At 27.0% G+C, this 23,323-nt stretch overlaps 1 protein-coding gene across 2 annotated transcripts in view; it reads right to left on the reverse strand.

The window, feature by feature from the left end:
• Positions 1-3,817: 3,817 nt before the first annotated feature.
• Positions 3,818-23,323, reverse strand: part of LOC111428724 (homeotic protein distal-less-like) — a 102,933-nt gene continuing 83,427 nt past the window's right edge. For both annotated transcript variants that reach the window (XM_071197207.1, XM_071197206.1), the window contains exons 3-5: positions 17,650-17,824; positions 17,036-17,270; positions 3,818-5,160 (exon numbers count right to left, since the gene is read on the reverse strand). In XM_071197207.1, coding sequence (XP_071053308.1) covers positions 5,142-5,160; positions 17,036-17,270; positions 17,650-17,824 — 429 coding nt within the window. In that variant the 3' untranslated portion in view covers positions 3,818-5,141. The remainder of the gene's footprint in view (positions 5,161-17,035; positions 17,271-17,649; positions 17,825-23,323) is intronic.

A 23,323-nucleotide genomic window follows, 5' to 3' on the forward strand; every position in this document is an offset into this window, starting at 1 on the left:
ATATGCTTTTCTTTATATATAGCTGGTATTGCATTAAGATATCTTAAGAAATCGATTTTTCACGATTTTTTAAAAATGATGAAAAAAATAGTTTCCTTCATAAATTCATAAAAAATCAGGCTACTTTAAAAATTACTATCTCAAGAATAAATAAAGATTTTCAAATATGGTTTTGTTCATAAGAAAGTACATACTTTCTTCTATAAATTGATAATATATTATTAATATATCTTAAGAATCCGATACTTCACGATTTATTAAAGACGCTGGAAAAAATTGTTACTTTATAATGTTATAAAATTCTAGTTGAGTTCAACAATTTTTATCTCAAAAATGAATGTAGTTATTTAAGTACGGTTTTGTTCATGTAAAAGTATTTGCTTTTCTTTATATATAGCTAGTATTTCATTAAGATATCTTAAGAAATTGATTTTTCACGTTATTTTAAAAATGATGAAAAAGTTGTTTACTTTATAAAATCATAAAAAATAAGGTTACTTCAAAAATTATTATCTCAAGAATGAATCAAGATTTTCAAATATGGTTTTGTTCATGAGAAAATACATACTTTAATCTATAAATTGACGACATATTATTAATATATCTTAAGAATCCGATATTTCACGATTTGTTAAAGACGATGGAAAAAATTGTTTGCTTTATAATGTTATAAAAATTAAAGTTCAGTTCAAAGACGTTTATCTCAAAAATGAATGGAGTTATTTAAGTACGGTTTTGTTCATGTGAAAGTATATGCTTTTCTTTATATATAGCTGGTATTTCATTAAGATATCTTAAGAATTTGATTTTTCACGATTTTTTTAAAATGATGAAAAAAGCTGTTTAAAAATTCATACAAAAATCAGGTTACTTCAAAGATCACTATCTCAAGAACGAATAAAGATTTTCAAATACGGTTTTGTATATGACAAAGAACATGCTTTCCTCTATAAATTGACAACATATTATTAATATATTTTCAGAATTCGATATTTCACGATTTGTTAAAGACGATGGAAAAAATTGTTACTTTATAATGTTATAAAAATTCAAGTTGTGTTCAACAATTTTTATCTCAAAAATAAATGGAGTTATTTAAGTACAGCTTTGTTCATGTAAAAATATATGTTTTTCTTTATATATAGATGGTATTTCATTAAGATATCTTATGAATTTGATTTTTCACGATTTTTTAAAAAATTATGAAAAAAGTTGTTTACTTTATAAATTCATAAAAAATCAGGTTACTTCAAAAATTACTATCTCAAGAATGAATAAAGATTTTCAAATACGGCTTTGTTCATGAGAAAGTACTTACTTTCCTCTATAAAATGACAACATATTATTAATATATCTTAAGAATTCGATATTTCACGATTTATTAAAGACGATGGAAGAAATTATTACTTTATAATGTTATAAAATTCTAGTTGAGTTCAACAATTTTTATCTCAAAAATGAATGTAGTTATTTAAGTACGGTTTTGTTCATGTAAAAGTATTTGCTTTTCTTTATATATAGCTAGTATTTCATTAAGATATCTTAAGAAATTGATTTTTCACGTTATTTTAAAAATGATGAAAAAGTTGTTTACTTTATAAAATCATAAAAAATAAGGTTACTTCAAAAATTATTATCTCAAGAATGAATCAAGATTTTCAAATATGGTTTTGTTCATGAGAAAATACATACTTTAATCTATAAATTGACGACATATTATTAATATATCTTAAGAATCCGATATTTCACGATTTGTTAAAGACGATGGAAAAAATTGTTTGCTTTATAATGTTATAAAAATTAAAGTTCAGTTCAAAGACGTTTATCTCAAAAATGAATGGAGTTATTTAAGTACGGTTTTGTTCATGTGAAAGTATATGCTTTTCTTTATATATAGCTGGTATTTCATTAAGATATCTTAAGAATTTGATTTTTCACGATTTTTTTAAAATGATGAAAAAAGCTGTTTAAAAATTCATACAAAAATCAGGTTACTTCAAAGATCACTATCTCAAGAACGAATAAAGATTTTCAAATACGGTTTTGTATATGACAAAGAACATGCTTTCCTCTATAAATTGACAACATATTATTAATATATTTTCAGAATTCGATATTTCACGATTTGTTAAAGACGATGGAAAAAATTGTTACTTTATAATGTTATAAAAATTCAAGTTGTGTTCAACAATTTTTATCTCAAAAATAAATGGAGTTATTTAAGTACAGCTTTGTTCATGTAAAAATATATGTTTTTCTTTATATATAGATGGTATTTCATTAAGATATCTTATGAATTTGATTTTTCACGATTTTTTAAAAAATTATGAAAAAAGTTGTTTACTTTATAAATTCATAAAAAATCAGGTTACTTCAAAAATTACTATCTCAAGAATGAATAAAGATTTTCAAATACGGCTTTGTTCATGAGAAAGTACTTACTTTCCTCTATAAAATGACAACATATTATTAATATATCTTAAGAATTCGATATTTCACGATTTATTAAAGACGATGGAAGAAATTATTACTTTATAATGTTATAAAAATTCGAGTTGAGTTCAACAATTTTTATCTCAAAAACGAATGGAGTTATTTAAGTGTGGTTTTGTTCATGAGAAAGTACATACTTTCCTCTATAAATTGACAACATATTATTAATATATTTTAAGAATTCGATTTTTTAACGACGATAAAAAACATCATTTATAAAAATTCAAATTGAATTTAAAAATGTTTATGTCAAAAACGAATAGAATTATTCAAGTACGATTTTGTTCATCTTAAAGTATATGCTTTTCTTTATGTATTAGCTGATATTTCATTAAGATATCTTAAGAATTTGATTTTTTACATTTTTTTTAAAATGATGGCAAAAAATTCTTTTTCCTAAATTCATAAAAAAATCAGGTTACTTCAAAGAGTACTATCTCATGAACGAATAAATATTTTCAAATATGATTTTGTTCATGAGAAAGTACATACTGTCCTCTATAAATTGAGAACTTTATATTAAAATATCTTAAGAATTCGATTTTTCACAATTTGTTAAAAATATTTTAAAATAATTGTTTTCTTATGATGTGATAAAAATTCAAGTTGAATTCAAAAATTTGTATCTCAAAAATAAATAGAGTTATTCAAGTACTGTTTTGTTCATATAAAAGTACATGCTTTTTATTATATATTTGGAATGTTTCATGGAGATATCTTAAGAATTCTATATTTTGCGATTTTTTAAAAATGATGAAAAAGAATTGTTTAGGACTTCAAAAATGTGTGTCTCAAGAATAAATAAAATTTTTCAAATTTGGTTTTGTTTATGATTTAACATTTTATTAAAATATCTTAAGAATTCAATTTATCACTATTTTTTAAAGTACACAAGTACAATTCTAACAAGAAGATATTTTCGAAGTGAAACATTGGTCATAAAAGTTTTAATATTTTCCTAAACTTTTAAAGTGCTTTTTTATTTTTATTTTATTGTAATTTTAAATAGTTACACGGTGTTAAATTTCCGTTAAAACAGCGGAAATGGATCTGTATAGAACCGATTGCGTAACGAACACATACATTCATGTAAATGTCGGTGCTGTCGTGTGAGAATGTATTTTCTAAGATCACGATTTAACGTCGAGATTGCGTATTTGGGTCGTTTGTTTTCAGGAAATAAAATCATCGGAAAAGGTCACAGGTCAAATTTCCCGCGCAAACATTGTTTTTATTTTCACTTACCTTGATGGATTAGCCGTCAATCGAATGGAAAATTACGACGATGATGTTGGATTTGAATAAAATAAATAAAACGATTAAATCATTCGATCTTTCGTTATATATTTTACACATTTAGAAATAGTTTTTTTTCTTTCAATAATTATAATTTTTCTTTACTAAATTAAAAGATAACTTTTAAACGCTACTTTACATAATTAGGTACAGATTTTTTTTCTCAGCACTTACATACGGAACGCACTCGTCGACTTTACAAACAAACAACTAAAAATTACAAAATACTATACATGAATCACTATTTATTTAATTAAAAAAAATAATAAAATGCACCGATTTTTATGTAATTTGTTACGAAAAAAATTTAAGAAGAAATCGGGGTATAACGAAACTTAATTAATTTATTTTTATTTATAAACAATTATTTTAAAAATTTTTTATCGATATAAATCGATTTCTTCTTTTTTTTGATAACAAACAAAATATAAATGATGATGATGAAAAAATGTCAATTCGTAAAGGTGAGTTATCAGATTAAGGTGCAGGCTTGGACAAAACATATTTCCTACACCATCTCTTTTTTACTTTTGTTCTCCTCAACCCTCTTTCATTCAGCTAGACCTTAGAAGTAACTATATTACAAGTATTAAACAGTATCGTACCAACGTAAAGAAAAAGATTTCGCAGCATAATAAATTAGACAAAAAAGACTTTCTTTTACGTTTGTGTTGTGTTAGTACGATTATCCTAATAATGTATCTTTACACGATTTTACAATGGCTCAATGTAAAATTCCGTTTTAATTTAGGGAATTCAGTTAAATAATTTACAAGTTTAGAAAGAATCTAAACTTGTATATGTATAATCTTTTAGCAATTATTGCACCAAATTTAATTTTTTCTTTTTACAATAATTATTTATTTATTAATGACAAGTTATTAGGCGAAATGTATCTTTTAAATTGAGATCTACCAAAACGACGTGTTTATTTATTAATATAATACAAAGGGGGGAATAAAAAAAAATTAATTTAATTGTGGTAATTTAATAAAATCGTTAATAATTACAAAATACCTATTACTTTACCGATTAATAACAACAAACAGTTTCGGTTGATTGGAAAAATTTCCCGGCTACTTAATAAAAAATAAAGCACTTTGATGATAACGAGTATAAGAAATTGATGATGAAGATTTGTCCGATTTTTCTTTGATTTCTTGTGTCCAAAACTAAAAAGCACGATTAACGATTGGAACGGTCGAATCCCTTATTAATTTTTTTAAATTTATTTTGTATATTGTATACAAAACTATATTATAGTAACTAATCACTTGCGTTTTCATTAAATTTTTTATAAAATTATAATTTTATAAAAAAAAAACTTGAATCTATTTAGATTTTCTTCAATATTAAACGGCCGGCCACACCCTGTAACAAATAAAACATATCTTTTAATTTATTTGTTTTAATGCATTATGTAATATTGTAACTACATATAATTGATAAGAACAAGATATATTATAAGTTAAATTATAGTTTCTGTTTAAATTAAATTTGTATATTTTTCGTGTATTCCGCTTAATTGGGACACCGGCACTCTCAAACCGCTTATTTGGGACAAATTTCAAAGAATTGTTATTATTATCTAAATATCTTTTAATTGGAACAGTTTTCTGCTAAAATGCCGAGGCAACAGAAAAGTCTTTCAAACAAAATTGCTTTATTGGACAAAAATAAAAGTCAACCAGCGAATATAAGCCTTCGTAATCTCGCAGAAATTACTGGTATTATTGTAGCGTGTTATTTATGACAAGAAGATAACCTGCGTGAAAAATTGATGGAATAGAGAGATCGCATAAGGTTATCCAAATGAAATTATGATGGAAAAGATTTAGAAATCCTTTACAAACTAAGATAAATTAAAAAGGTATAAGGACTTGACATTGAGAATTCAAGAAGCAGCCGAAGAAGCCCTTGGCCCGGTCGAACAAACCAAAAAGATACTACCAGAGTGGTGGAACAAAGAAGCCGAAGAAAAGAAGAAACTACTATACTAAGAGTGGCTATCTACTAAGGTCCCAAAAGACAGGAAATAGTACCAAAACAATACAAAGGTAACCAAAGAAGTCAAGAAATTCATAGCTGAGAAAAAAAAGTTGGGACAAAGTATGTGATGGGATGTAAAAATATAAAGGACCAGATCTTCGGAAGCATGGAAGTTAATCAAATGAGTTCGAGCAAACACAATAGCCGGTCATACACAGACGTTCTTTCGTTTGAAAAATCGTGGCATGTTGAGATGTGGCGGTTGGTATGCGAGAAAGAACGGCATGGCAAAAAAAGCATCATGTTCCATACCCTTGATAAAGTATCCAAATGATTTAGCATATGGTTGCGCGTGGTATATCAGTTTCAAGGGAAAAATCGTATGTGTGTCGGCAAAATGTGTCATTTACCGTATAGTTTAAATCGGCATGTAGAAATTTTCAAGAAACCTTCAAGTCGTTTGTTGACTATTAAGTGATGAATAAAAAGCAAGGAGAGTAGAATTTAACAGGACTGCTACATCCATTGTTGTTTTTTAGCCCACTTTGTAGCCCACTGGTTGGTTGCCCGCACTCTACGTCACACTATTTGCCACGCCCAGTTAACTGTCATTGAGTTCTATGCATTTGCTGTGTGTTTTTAGAGGTCATATGATAGATATTTGATTTATCTTTGAAGTTAATATGAATACGTCTACGATATAACCTCTAAAAATACACAGCAAACGCATAGAATACAATAACAGCTGACTGGGCGTGGAAAATGGTGTAACATAGTGCGTGGGCAGGTTGTCACAACAATGGATGTAGCAGTCCTGATAGATTCTACTGTCCTTGGATAAAAAGAAAAAAATTTGTATTGTTGCATGTGCGGTTAAGGCCATGGGAATCTCTAAAGACAAAAAGAAAAAACTACGTATATGGCAGAAAAGTTGGCTGACTGACAGAGAAAAATACTGTCACATGTCGCTTTTATGAGATTTGAAAGACAATAATCCAGATGATTTTAGAAATTATTTAAGAATGGATGGAAACACGTTTGATGAGCTTCTAAATATAATTAAACCGTATCTCACTAAACCAGATTTCATTGCATACACCTCTTTCCTTCTCCTTTATAGGAACAGCACGTGGATATCCTTCTTCGGCAGAAATTTTGCTGTTTTCTGTGTTGTCAACGGTCTCAGAAGCAGAAATCTCTTCTGGAAACGAAGGACTGTTCGCCAAGCTATCAAAATTCTTTGTAGATGCTTCATGTTCTCGGTTAAATATTAATAAATCGAAATACCAGAAACTTAGCACATACTGATCATGAAAGAAAATCAGCAAATTTTGACATAAACCGCGGGAAAATCCCTTCCTGTTGTATCATGGCGTGCATCGATGCTCACCTACGCACATGCTTTTCTATATGTTTTTGTTCTATATGTTTGTGTAAGCCAGCTAATGAATAAGGGAAGAATGGAAGTAATTAATATGGAAACATGAGTTAACACCACAAAGCCGTGCTAACGAAGAATAGAGAAAGAAAATGAGACTCCAGAATGATGTATTGGAAAAGCAACTGGCGCGGAAGGCACACCAAGAGAATTGATAAAAGAAGAAGAAGTGCTGTTCAAAATGTTAGCACGAATATTTAACACCTCAGAGAATATGATGGACAAGAAACATGACGGAAAGGAACTGCCCTAACTACAGAGGTATCAGCGTCACAAATTCAATATCTAGAATATATGGAAAGATTATTAAGCAAGGAATTGAAAACGAATTTGAAGACGTAGAAGACCTAAGTGGGTTCAAAGCCGGAATGTATAGACAATGTCTTTACCACTTAACAAGCAGTAGAGAAGAGGTTAGCACACAATATAGAAATATATTGTGTTCATCGAATAACTAAAGTACTATGAGAAAGCAAGCTATAAGTGATATCTATATAGATGCAGTTAAAGATGCATGACTCAATTACAGATACAATGTAGTCCAAAGCATCCTGTACAATGCAGTAAATATGCTAATATTAATATATATGGCAGAAACCTGACCAATGCAGGATAAGCACAAAAGCAAAATAACAGCTGCAGAAATAAGGTAGTTAAGGCAAATAATAGGGAAGACCAGAAGGGATTGAGTCATAAATTCAACCGCAAGAGAAGAATATTTAATACCCCAAAGAACATGATGGAGAGAAAACATGCCGGAAAGGATCTGCCCTAACTACAGAGGAATCAGCGTCACAAATTCAATATCTAGAATATATGGAAAGATTATTAAGCAGAGAATTGTAAATGAATTTATGTCTTTACCATTTAACAAGTCGCAGGGAAGAGATTAGCAAACAATATAGAAACACATATTGTGTTCATCGAATAACTAAAGCATGTGACAATGTACCCTTCAGAATTATATGAAGTACTATGAGTATAAGTGATATCTATATAGATGCAGATAAAGACCAGTATCAAAATATAAAAAATGTCAACAAAATATCTAACAACAGATTATCAGAATAACTGAGATAGGGTGTAAAAGCTTCAATTTAGAAAAAGTAATCAAACAGTGAAACTCCGTTAGTCACCTACTGTTTATTGTAGTTATGGATGAAATCTTAAAAAAGTAAAGAGAGAGCACAGAACCTAAAACTTGGAAAAGGAAGAAGTAAACCTCCACACTCTTGTGTACATAGTATTTATCATGGATATTGTCAGAAAGTTGCAAACCGTAGTCAACAAATGGAATCAATGTCACAATCAATGTACAAAGTGCAGAAATGGAAATAAACGCAAAAAAGTAAAATAATGAAGATTAGCAATCAAATCGGCAACGAGGCAGAAGATGTAAACATCATATATAGACAGAATAGATTAGAGGTAGTAAATCACTACAAATGCGTGATGAGCGATGACTCAATTACAGAGACAATGTAATCCAAAGCAACAAAAGTGTGTTACCAAATTAAGACAACACAAACTTATTGGTAAATAAAATAGAGCTGAGTAAAGACACAAAAATTCACCTGTACAAACCAGTAAATATGTCAACATTGATATATATGGTGGAAACCTGGCCAATGCAAGATAAGCACAAAAGCAAAGTAAAACTAAGATAAATAATAGGTCAGTTGACAATGATGTGATGTGTATTGATGATAAGATGTTCCTAAAGAGGATGATGAAGTTCCCAGAATGAAGTGAGTGAACAACATTAAGAGCCCATTCAGCAGAGGGAAGGAACATTGAGGAAGCAAAGAGGATAGCGTTAAATAGAAGAGAGTACTAAAAATTAAACAAGGACCCGATGACCCCTTAAGATATAAGGCAAAAGGAAAAGAAGAAGAAGATAATTTATCGTTTATCTTGTTTATATCATGAAGACCAGGTATCCTGGATTCACAAATAAAGATAATTTTATAATATAAATTAAATTTTCTATTTAGAAGATGTCTCGCGCATGCCACAATTTTATTTTATTTTATTATGTTTATCAATAAAATTTCCCTCTTTAGTTATAGTTGAATAATATCGTTGAGAATCGAGTAAAGTCATCGAAGACAGGATATACAGCGAATTCAGAAATTATAAACTAATAATCATAACGTTAATTATGCAATTTCACAGTCAGCTAAAGTAATATTCGATTATACGACCGATCATTATTATAATGCCACGTGAAATTATGACGTGTTACAATGTGTTGGCGTCTCGACACATTCATGTATACACATATTCATAGGGAAAAAAATCTTTACTATCCCAAGTTCAAGTTCATCATAAGATCTTACCAAAGGTGGTAATTAAAACCGTGAAAATCTAACGGAGTTTATATTGCATTTGATTAATAATTAAAAAAAAGTTTGTTTTAATTTTAATTCTAAAAACAAAAAATTTTATATGATTGTGATAATTTAAAAGTTTTACTTTCGAAAAAAAGTGCAGTAAACAAATTAAGAGTGGAGTGCTATACTGTTAATTACACTTCCAGTTAAAACGCTAATTATCGACGTCTGCTCGCCCCATTTCCCCCCTGCACGAAATATACATCGTCGGACGTCTTCACGGTCTTCTTCGGTTCTTCAACAACGACGGGACGGTTCAATTTACAGCTAAACCTGCAAGGGGTATACGCGGAGGAGACCTCTTCGGCTTACACTCTCTCTCTGTGTGTTGTTAGTGATGAATTACTGCCGACCTGTGTAAACACCGTTAAATGGCGGACGTCATTGGGAAAGGATAAGTGATCCGTTTCGTGGTTAACCGAAGAAAACTTGTTTTTATTTTTAACCATAGAGAGGTTAATGAAAGTTACTTCTTTGGTTTAAAGAAGAAAAAATAATTAATGCTTTTCTGAGTTCTTTCAATAATATAAAAGTTAATACTCTAATTAATTTAATTAATTACTTAAATTAAACTTCAATGTGTATAATTGAAGAAAATTCAATAATACCTAAATGGTGATACCATGATTTTTTGAGAAAATGTTAAAAATTCTAAATTTTACATAAAAATGTAATTGCGATTAAATAGTAGAAATTAATATATATCGCCCTGCTTGTATTTGTTGGAATTAAGAAATGACTATTATATCAAATTACTCCTTAAAGTGTATAATTTAAGAATATTGAAACAAAATCATATGGTGTAGTAATAGATTTTGAGAAATATTTAAAAATTTGAAACTGTACTTTTTAGGAAAAAAGTAAAAATGACACAAACCACTACAAATTTAAAAAAGTCATCGTGTACTATTTGTTGGAGTTAAGAAATGATTTTTATACCAAATTAATCCTCAAAGTATATACTTTAAGGATATTGATAAATATCCATATGGTGATATAACGGTTTTTCATAAAAATTTAAAAGTCTATTTTTTGGGTAATAACAAAGCTGCGATAAATAAGCACAATTTTAAAAAATTGTCCTAACTCTATTTATTGGAGTTAAGAAACAATTTTTATATCAAATTAATCCTCAAAGTGTATAATTTTAAAATATTGATAAATATCCATATGGTGATATAATGATTTTTTGAGAAATTGTTAAAACTTTAAATGTATACTTTTTGGAAAAAAGTAAAGATGACATAAACCACTACAACTTTAAAAAAATCATCGTGATACTATTTGTTGGAGTTAAGAAATGGTTTTTATACCAAATTAATCCTCAAAGTATATACTTTAAGGATATTGATAAATATCCATATGGTGATATAATGGTTTTGGAGAAAAATTTAAAAGTTTACTTGTAAAACTATTTATGGGTAAAAATATAAAATGCGATAAAACAGTTCCATTTTAAAAAATCATCCTGATTCTATTTATCAGACTTAAGAAATGATTTTTATATCAAATTAATCTTCAAAGAGTGTAATTTAAGAATATTGGAATGGAGGAAGTTATTAAACAAATATATGGAAAACGTAGAAACAAGTAAAAATTGTGTGGCTGCCGATGTCAAGTGGAAAAGTTCATTTAATATCTCTGATAGCAAAAATCTCATGAAAGCTCATTATAGCAAAAACTGCTAGCAGCAGGATAAACGATTATAAGAAGATATCATGACTTGTATAGGTTGGATCGCATTCAATTCAGTTAATTTCTCTTTCTTCGCTCATAAATATGGAATGTGATGAGTATTTAGTGTACATGGTGAAGAAATTCTTCTTTAACCACTCTAGTTACTCTAGCGTATCTATAAAGGAAACTAACAATTTGAAATTAGTTAACTATGTAATTTTGCAACACACTTTACTAAGCTTATCCTACCGGGTTTGGGGCTTAAAAACTATATTAAAGGAAACTGGGTATATAGTTGAGGATCTCAATGATCAATTAATAGAAGAAATAACGGACACGGAATTTTATAGAAAACTTTATGAGTCTTAACAATAACAAAAACGTCGCTTCCTCGTTATCGACAACCATTTATAACCGAACATGATGGAAATTAGAAGCAATTCATTATATATGCAGGATAATAAACGATTATTACAAAGCTAAGAACTGCATGATATGTGGATACACAGAAAATCTTGTTTTCCAAGGCAGCAACGAGACAAGATAGTAATTCGCAAAGACGGATAATGAACTTCTTTTGGGGATGTCTAAGACAATTTGAATATTCCAACCTTATGGATTTTGCTGGGTTGTAAGGTAAAGTTTAATATGTTTCTAATATTAAATTAAGAAAATAAGAGTTTCTAAATACTATTGTACTCAAAAATTATGTTAATTTGATTGTTAAGAACTTAGAAGCATTGAGCATTGCTTCTGCATAAAATTATTTAGATTCAAATCATCTTTACCGGAAAATAATAACCTCTTGCTGTACTCAGCATAGATATCAGTAGAACTAGAATGCATAGGGAAAAGAATTTGTGATGAATGTTTAGAATATATCAAGTAAGCCTAAAAGCTTATAATTTTGATTGAGTTTAAAAATGTTTATCTCAAGAACTAATAAAGATGTCTCAAAATGGATCTGTTTATTAAAAAGAAGATTATTTTCTTAATAGATCACCAAAAACCTGTAATAATTTGATATTTTAATAATTTGATACATAAATCATATCTCAACTCCTAGAAATAAACCCAAGATAATTTTTTTAAGTTGTAAGATGATATTTTTAACAGATCAGTTAATTTTCACAATTTTTATTTCAAACTATTTTTCCTAAGAATTTTTTATATCAACTTTATAATTACTTCTTTTTATCTTAAAATACGATCATTTAGCTTTAATTTAATATATAAATCATATCTCAACTCCTAAAAATAAACCTAATATGATTTTTTTAATTTGTAATATTTTTAACAGATCACTTAATTTTCACAATTTTTTATTTCAAACTATTTTTCTCAAAAATTTTTATAACAACTTTATTATTATCTTTTAGTTTTCTTAAAATAGAACCTTTTAGTTTCTATTTGATATATAAATAATATCTCAACTCCTAGAAATAAACTCAAGATGATTTTTTTAAGTTGTATTTTTAACAGATCACTTAATTTTCACAATTTTTATTTCAAACCATTTTTCCTAAGAATTTTTTATATCAACTTTATAATTTCTTCTTTTTATCTTAAAACACGATCATTTAGTTTTAATTTAATATATAAATCATATCTCAACTCCGAAAAATTAACCTAAAATGATTTTTTTAATTTGTAATATTTTAACAGATAATTTAATTTTCACAATTTTTATTTCAAACTATTTTACCGTCAATTTTTTATAACAATTTTATTATTATCTTTTAGTAATCTTAAAATACAACCTTTCAGCTTCAATTTGATATATAAATCATATCTCAACTCCTATAAATAAATCCAAGATGATTTTATTAAGTTGTAAGATGATATTTTTAACAGATCACGTAATTTTCACAATCTTTATTTCAAACTATTTTCCTAAGTATTTTTTATATTAACTTTATAATTTTTTCTTTTTATCTTAAAATACGATTATTTAGCTTTAATTTAATATATAAATCATATCTCAACTCCTTAAAATAAACCTAAAATGATTTTTTTAATTTGTAATATTTTTAACAGATGACAATTATCACAATTTTTATTTCAAACTATTTTTCCCATTAATTTTTTATAACATTATTACTATCTTTTAGTTATCTTAAAATACGACCTTTCAGCTTCAATTTGATATATAAATCATATCTCAACTCCTAGAAATAAACCCAAGATGATTTTTTTAAGTTTTAAGATATTTTGAACAGATAACTTAATTTTCACAATTTTTATTTCAAACTATTTTCCCATGAATTTTTAATAACAACTGTATTATTATATTTTACTTATCTTAAAATACGACCTTTTAGCTTCAATTTGATACATAGATCATATCTTAACTTTTTAAAATAAACTAAAGATGATTTTTTTAAGTTGTACGATGAGATATTTTTAACAGATCACTTAATTTTCACAATTTTAATTTCAAACTATTTTTCCTAAGAATTTTTTATATCAACTTTATAATTTCTTCTTTTTATCTTAAAACACGATCATTTAGTTTTAATTTAATATATAAATCATATCTCAACTCCGAAAAATTAACCTAAAATGATTTTTTTAATTTGTAATATTTTAACAGATAACTTCATTTTCACAATTTTTATTTCAAACTATTTTACCGTAAATTTTTTATAACAATTTTATTATTATCTTTTAGTAATCTTAAAATACAACCTTTCAGCTTCAATTTGATACATATATCATATCTCAACTCCTATAAATAAATCCAAGATGATTTTATTAAGTTGTAAGATGATATTTTTAACAGATCACGTAATTTTCACAATTTTTATTTCAAACTATTTTCCTAAGAATTTTTTATATTAACTTTATAATTTTTTCTTTTTATCTTAAAATACGATTATTTAGCTTTAATTTAATATATAAATCATATCTCAACTCCTTAAAATAAACCTAAAATGATTTTTTTAATTTGTAATATTTTTAACAGATAACATAATTATCACAATTTTTATTTCAAACTATTTTTCCCATTAATTTTTTATAACTTTATTACTATCTTTTAGTTATCTTAAAATACGACCTTTCAGCTTCAATTTGATATATAAATCATATCTCAACTCCTAGAAATAAACCCAAGATGATTTTTTTAAGTTTTGAGATGTTTTGAACAGATAATTTTCACAATTTTTATTTCAAACTATTCTTCCCATGAATTTTTAATAACAACTGTATTATTATATTTTACTTATCTTAAAATAAGACCTTTTAGCTTCAATTTGATACATAGATCATATCTTAACTTTTAAAAATAAACTAAAGATGATTTTTTTAAGTTGTACGATGATATTTTTAACAGATCACTTAATTTTCACAATTTTAATTTCAAATTATTTTTCCTAAGAATTTTTTATATCAACTTTATAATTTCTTCCTTTTATCTTAAAATACGATAATTTAGCTTTAATTTAATATATAAATCATATCTCAAGTCCTAAAAATAAACCTAAAGTGATTTTTTTAATTTGTTATATTTTTAACACATAACTTAATTTTCACATTTTTACTTCAAACTATTTTTCCCATGAATTTTTTATAACAACCTTGTTATTATTTTTTAGTTATCTTAAAATATGACCTTTTAGCTTCAATTTGATACATAAATCATATCTCAACTCCTAGAAATAAACCCAATATGATTTTTTTAAGTTGTATTTTTAACAGATCACTTAATTTTCACAATTTTTATTTCAAACCATTTTTCCTAAGAATTTTTTATATCAACTTTATAATTTCTTCTTTTTATCTTAAAACACGATCATTTAGTTTTAATTTAATATATAAATCATATCTCAACTCCGAAAAATTAACCTAAAATGATTTTTTTAATTTGTAATATTTTAACAGATAACTTAATTTTCACAATTTTTATTTCAAACTATTTTACCGTACATTTTTTATAACAATTTTATTATTATCTTTTAGTAATCTTAAAATACAACCTTTCAGCTTCAATTTCATACATAAATCATATCTCAACTCCTAGAAATAAACCCAATATGATTTTTTGAAGTTGTAAGATGATATTTTTAACAGATTACGTAATTTTCACAATTTTTATTTCAAACTATTTTTCCTAAGAATTTTTTTATATCAACTTTATAATTTCTTCTTTTTATCTTAAAACACGATCATTTAGCTTTAATTTAATGTATAAATCATATCTCAACTTCTAAAAATAAACCTAAAATGATTTTTTTTAATTTGTAATATTTTTAACAAATAACTTAATTTTCACAATTTTTATTTCAAACTATTTTTCCCAAAAATTTTTTATAACAACTTTATTACTATCTTTTAGTTATCTTAAAATACGACCTTTTAGCTTCAATTTGATACATAAATCATATCTCAACTCCTAAAAATAAACCCAAGATGATTTTTTTAAGTTGTACGATGATATTTTTAACAGATCAGTTAATCTTCACAATTTTTATTTCAAACTATTTTTCCTAAGAATTTTTTACATCAATTTTATAATTTCTTCTTTTTATCTTAAAACACGATCATTTAGCTTTAATTTAATATATAAATCATATCTCAACTCCTAAAAATAAACCTAAAACGATTTTTTTTAATTTGTAATTTTTTTAACAGACCACTTAATTTTCATAATTTTTATTTCAAACTATTTTTCTTAAGAATTTTTTATATCAACTTTATAATTTCTTCTTTTTATCTTAAAACACGATCATTTAGCTTTAATTTAATATATAAATCATATCTCAACTCCTAAAAATATACCTAAAATGTTTTTTTTTAATTTGTAATATTTTTAACAGATCACTTAATTTTAATAATTTTTATTTCAAACTATTTTTCCTAAGAATTTTTTATTTCAACTTTATAATTTCTTCTTTTTATCTTAAAATACGACCTTTTAGCTTCAATTTGATACATTAATCATATCTCAACTCCTAGAAATAAACCCAATATGACTTTTTTAAGTTGTAAAATGATATTTTAACAGATCACTTAATTTTCAGAATTTTTATTTCAACTATTTTTCCCATAAATTTTTTATAGCAACCTTATTATTATCTTTTAGTTATCTTAAAACACGACCTTTTAGCTTCAATTTGATACATAAATCATATCTCAACTCCTAGAAATAAACTCAAGATGATTTTTTTAAGTTGTACAATGATATTTTTATCAGATCACTTAATTTTCACAATTTTTATTGCAAACTACTTTTTCTAAGAATTTCTTATATCAACTTTATAATTTCTTCTTCTTATCTTAAAATTCGATCATTTAGCTTTAATTTAATGTATAAATCATATTTCAACTCCTAAAAATAAACCTAAAATGATTTTTTTTAATTTGTAATATTTTTAACAGATAACTTAATTTTCACAATTTTTATTTCAAACTATTTTTCTCATAAATTTTTTATAACAACTTTATTATTATCTTTTAGTTATTTTAAAACACGACCTTTTAGCTTCAATTTGATACATAAATCATATCTCAACTCCTAGAAATAAACCCAAGATGATTTTTTTTGGGTTGTAAGATGATATTTTGAACAAATCACTTAATTTTCACAATTTTTATTTCAAACTATTTATCCCATGATTTTTTTATAACAACTTTCTTATTATCTTTTAGTTATCTTAAAATACGCTTCAATTTGATACACTCAATCATGTCTTAACTCCTAAATGAGTCTAGAATGATTTTTTGAAATTAAAAAAAAATTAGTACTTACGTTAATAAGCCAGGATTATCCGATGGATACCACGAATATTGAGGGAGGTAGTTATGTGGCGGGTGTGGATGTGGTGTAGGATGAGGTGGTGGATGTATAGGCTGTTGGGGCTTAACATCCCAACCGGGACTTGCTGCAGGTTGTCCAGACATATCAGAACCAGGCGTCGAACTTGGCGCTGGTGATGAGTGCTGAATATAACCCGTACCCGGAGATCCACTAGATGAGCCACCACCTATTCAATTAAATTTAAACATAGTCATTAAAAAGTTAAAAAAGAATTCTTTAAAGGTAAAAATATAGATATTTTTGAAATTAAGCAAAAACAACCTTCACTTTGCATTTTTTCTGTCAATAGATCCCGACATGAACTGAAATTGTTGCGTAAGCAACAGGGGGGACTTGTGCAAGAAGAATCGCTACCATTGAAGGAAAAAACGTACCTGTGTAGTACGTGAACGCGCGCGAACGTCGATTATCTGCTTTTCTTTCGCTTTTTTTTTTCAAAGGCGTTTCTGTGTTAAGGTTGCTCGTTGCGAAATTACTTGGTTGATTTTTATTATGGGAAAATCTTTTTCAATCTAGTTAAATATTTAAAAAGAAAATCTTTTTACCTTGCATCATATTTTGTCCTTGAGGTCCTGGACTAGTAGATGGCAAATTAACATTTCCCCCTAATAGTGCAGAATGATTTCCGGGTGTTCCATTATTATTCGTGCTACCTGTTACTTGCGCCGCTTTCATCATTTTCTTATATTTACTTCTTCGGTTTTGAAACCATATTTTAACCTGAAACGAAAATGGGTAACGTTAAGATCGCGGTTTGAGTTGACCTTGCTTCTTATTTGCAATACTATTGTTCTTTAAACGTATTCAAATACAATGTAGTGATTGTAATAAAAATGATTGAAAATGAAAAAAAAGTTTTCCCATGAATATGAAAGTATACCAAAAAAGGATATGTGGTTTTCTATTCAGCAGTGCCCATCGCGTGGGTTTGATGATACTTGGGCGGTTATTTCGTAAACAATAATTTTTAAGTAACCTTGTCGTATTTTCATTGTTGAGGATAATGCTAACGTTTTGAAACGTCCTCAATACAGACATATTACTTATCATCATACACGAAGCGTTGCGAAAGTTACACGATGTAGTGCCATTAGTGAGTGCAATTGCGATGAAATGTTTGTATATGAAATATTTAAAGTCTTGTTCTTATTACTGCCGAAAACGATATGATTAGGGGGAGTGACCGGCGTCTTCCTCCTCATTATGAATAATAATTAAAAAACGTTCTTCGGAAAGATGGTCGCGCCGAATGCGGAGAGCGTTCGGGCCTAGAAGGCTATTACAAAACCGTACACACACACACAATCTCCGTGATATCTAGAAGACCTTGTAACATTTCCTTTGCTTCAACCTTTATGCCGCCCGAGGCACCGACACACAACAACTGTACGCGAACGGCTGCTGCCAACGAAAGCCTGTCCGCCTTTTTGGCATACCCCACTATTTCTAATTAAAACAGCAATCAAACGTGTTATAATCTCAACATAACAACCCTACATTTAATCCAACTACATTTAAATCGTATATTTCATAAATCATTTTCATTCGATTTAAGGGGTTAAAAGTATTTTCAGGTTAACACTGAAACTGCATGAACATTTACAAGTACACACAATTACTGTTTAATCCGCTTAATTCCCTTCGTTGTTAAAACAAAAAAAGGGGGACGAATGTAACGCAGCCGAGCCCCGTTTCGTTTCCGTTTTACACATCACAGCACACACAGAGCCTGTCGAACCATCAACCATTCCCATGGAGCTTCAAACCCATTCCACGTAAATAATATATATAAATATAAAAATTTAAAGAAGGATGAACGGTTTTTTGTTTTAATAGATTTCTATTTGGATGGGTGCGCGCCGATCCGGAACCCTGGAATAATAATATATACGGGAATATAGGGTTCCCCGACCCGTTCGGCTATAACAAACGACCCGTGGACGGGCCGGACGTGCCCATGTCGAAAATTAATTCAATTGTCTCTACAAAACGTTGACATGATTCATTCGACGAGCATTATCGACCGTTAAAACGTGCGTTTTATTGCTCTCCTTATGTTGTTGTTCTCCTTATGTTGTTTATTGCGTTATTTATGTTCTCAATTTAAAATTTACAATATAAAATTAGTTCATAAATAAGAGAACCCAATCTTACATTAGATTTACTTGAAAGTCCAGTTCTTATATAATATTCGTGATAAATCCTATTTCCATAAAAGTATTAGTTAAGAAGTTAATGTTCTATAACTTTAGGTATAATCATGATAAAGCAACCCGATTATATTCAATTTCAAGCTTAATTTGTGTAGCGTATTTATGGTGAAATTTATTTCCCTAATATCAATCAACACTTTAGAATACACACCATACAGTAAGTTAAAAACTCATTCAAGAAAAGAATAAATGACAATCCAATAGTTAAACCATTATAGCTACAGATCCAATAACACCAAGAAGGTGAAATTAGATTTATTCGACAGCAAAATTCTTATAGAGTATTCGTAATAAATCATATTCCTATAAAAGTATTGGTTAAAAAGATACGATTTGTTTATAACAACACTAAAAGTAATTCTATCATATTTTAGTCAAGTCTTCAAAGATTTATAACTTTAGACGTAATCAAAATGAAGCAATCAAGTTATATTCAATTTAAAGCTTAATTTTTGTAGAGTATTTATGGTGAAATTCATTTCTCTAATATTAATACTTTAGAATACACAATATAAAATAAGTTGAAAATTCATTCAAGAAAAGTGTCAATGATAACTCAATCTTTAAACGATTCTAGCTAAGGTTCTAATAATACCAAGAAGATGAAATTAATTTTATTTGAAATCTCATTTCTTATAGAATATTTATGGTAAATATTATTTCTATAAAATAAATTATTAAGAAGATACGATTTGTTTTATAATAACACTAAAAGCAATTCAAGGAAATTTTAACCAAGTTTTCAAAGATTTATTACTTTAGGTGGGATCATGAGGAAGCAATAAGTTTATATTCAATTTAAAGCTTAATTTTTGTAGAGTATTTATGGTGAAATTCATTTCTCTAATACAAACAATTTAGAATACACAATATAAAATAAGTTGAAAATTCTTTCAAGAGAAGAGCAAATGACAACCCAATTTTTAAACCATTCTAGCTATGGTTTTAATAATAGCAAGATGGTGAAATTAGTCTTATTTGAAATCACATTTCTTATAGAACTTTCATGGTAAATCCTATTTCTATAAAATAAATTATTAAGAAGATACAATTTATTTTATAATAACACTAAAAGATATTTTAACGAAGTTCTCAAAGACTTATAACTTTAGGTAGGACCATGAGGATGCAATAAGTTTATATTCAATTTAAAGCTTCATTTTTGTAGAGTATTTATGGTGAAATTCATTTCTCTAATATCAACACTTTAGAATACACAATATAAAATAAGTTGAAAATTAATTCTAGAAAAGTGTCAATGACAACTCAATTTTTAAACCATTCTAGCTATGGTTCTAATAATACCAAAAAGGTGAAATTCGCTTTATTTGAAATCTCATATCTTATAGAGTATTTATGGTAAATCCTATTTCTATAAAATAAATTATTAAGAAGATACGATTTGTTTTATAATAACACTAACAGCAATTCTAGGAAATTTTAACCAAGTTTTCAAAGATTTATAACTTTAGGTAGGATCATGAGAAAGCAATAAGTTTATATTCAATTTAAAGCTTAATTTTTGTAGAGTATTTATGGTGAAATTCATTTCTTTAATATCAACATTTAGAATACACAATATAAAATAAGTTGAAAATTCTTTAAAGAAAAGAATTAATGACAATCATATCTTCAAACCATTCAAGCTATGGTTCTGAGAATACCAAGAAGATGAAATTAGTTTTATTTAAAATCTTATTTCTTATAGAATATTTATGGTAAATCCTATTTCTATAAAATAAATTATTAAGAAGATACGATTTGTTTTATAATAACACTAACAGCAATTCTAGGAAATTTTAACCAAGTTTTCAAAGATTTATAACTTTAGGTAGGATCATGAGAAAGCAATAAGTTTATATTCAATTTCAAGCTTAATTTTTGTAGAGTATTTATGGTGAAATTCATTTCTTTAATATAAACAATTTAGAATACACAATATAAAATAAGTTGAAAATTCATTCAAGAAAAGTATAAATGACAACCCAATTTTTAAACCATTCTAGCTAAGGTTCTAATAATACCAAGAAGATGAAATTAGTTTTATTTGAAATCTTATTTCTTATAGAATATTCATGGTAAATCCTATTTCTATAAAATAAATTATTAAGAAGATACGATTTGTTTTATAATAACACTAAAAGCAATTCTAGAATATTTTAACCAAGTTTTCAAAGATTTATAACTTTAGATGGGATTATGAGGAGGCAATAAGTGTATATTCAATTTATAGCTTCATTTTTGTAGAGTATTTATGGTGAAATTCATTTCTTTAATATCAACACTTTAGAATACACAATATAAAATAAGATGAAAATTCATTCAAGAAAAGTGGAAATGACAACAGAATTTTTAAACCATTCTAGCTAAGGTTCTAATAATACCAAGAAGATGAAATTAGTTTTATTTGAAATCTCATTACTTATAGAATATTCATGGTAAATTCTATTTCTATAAAATAAATAATTAAGAAGATACGATTTATTTTATAATAACACTAAAAGCAATTCTAGGATACTTTAACCAAGTTTTCAAAGATTTATAACTTTAGATGGGATCATGAGGAAGCAATAAGTTTATATTCAATTTAAAGCTTAATTTTTGTAGAGTATTTATGGTGAAATTCATTTCTTTAATATCAACACTTTAGAATACACATAAAACAAGTTGAAATTTCATTCAAGAAAAGCGTAAATGACAACACAATTTTTAAACCATTCTAGCTATGGTTCTAATAATACCAAGAAAATAAAACTAGTTTTATTTGGAAGTTCATTTTTTATAAAAGATTCATGGTAAATGTTATTTCTATAAAAGTAAAAATTAAGAAGATACGATTTTTTTATAACAACACTATACGAGTATAGACCGTTAAACCATACGATTTATTGCTCTCCTTATGTTACTGTTCTCTTCGTGTTATTTATAGCATTATTTATGTTCGCTTCTTCTAATTTTAATCCTCGATATAACGATTAACTCCCACCAACATAGCTTCTTAATGTTTTAATATCATATTATGTAAATAGAATTTTCCCCGACGTGAAAAGAAAATAATTCGAATTATAACTCTCTTTAAGAAGATTGAGAGATTGGATGTATCAATTTCTATAACTATGTTTAGGTATAATTGACGAATAAGTACATCAATTTCTCGAATTAAATTTACATTAACCACTCAATCAATCTCATCGAATTAAATGCGAGAATTATGACAGTTGTAAATATTAAATACCACTAACTGCATATATAATATCATTAAGTACCGTTTTTAATATATGTATACCGTAATTAATATTTATGTTTAATCCAAAATATATTTCATAAAATTTTAATTATTTTTATGTTTCATAATGATTCAATCGATGATTTACTACTACATAATTAGAATATGACGTTATTTCATGACGACATTCTACTACATCGCGTTTCTTTTCATTTTGAAAAAGTCGTTTGACATTTAATGCGATTCTAAATCAATCCTGGTCCGGTTGCTGTCTATCATTTCATCTGTATTGAAATCGTTGATTTCGCTTGCATAGACACCCATCATCAGTTGACATGGTTCAAGGTTTCTTCGTAATTCGTTGAATATCAAAAATGCTCTTTTGTCTCAACACAATAAATACAACGAGTCTTCTCCGTGGATGATGTTTAATAGGAAATGATTTTTTAATTTACCGCGTCGACCGTTAGGTTTGGGTAATAATATTTCGAAATGGAAAATTATTTATTTCTGGGATCTTTTTTTCTTCTTTCTTCGTCTGGCGTGGAGTTGATTGATGAACGTCTGACTGGTGAAAAAAAAGATCCTTAATTACATTTTGAGAAATAGAATATGTAGTTTGCATCTACTTTCGTCGTGCTTAATCCACGGCCATGGAACGAGTACGTTTCCTGGCGTTTCTCGATAGGTACAAAAGATGTACAGTTAGGTTGTATGTAGGGCGAGCAGGAAGCCGCGTATTATTTTTACTCATTCGCCAACAGAAGAAGTCGAAGGAAA

Source organism: Onthophagus taurus, chromosome 7 (assembly GCF_036711975.1).
Source record: "Onthophagus taurus isolate NC chromosome 7, IU_Otau_3.0, whole genome shotgun sequence".
Lineage (NCBI taxonomy): Eukaryota > Metazoa > Arthropoda > Insecta > Coleoptera > Scarabaeidae > Onthophagus > Onthophagus taurus.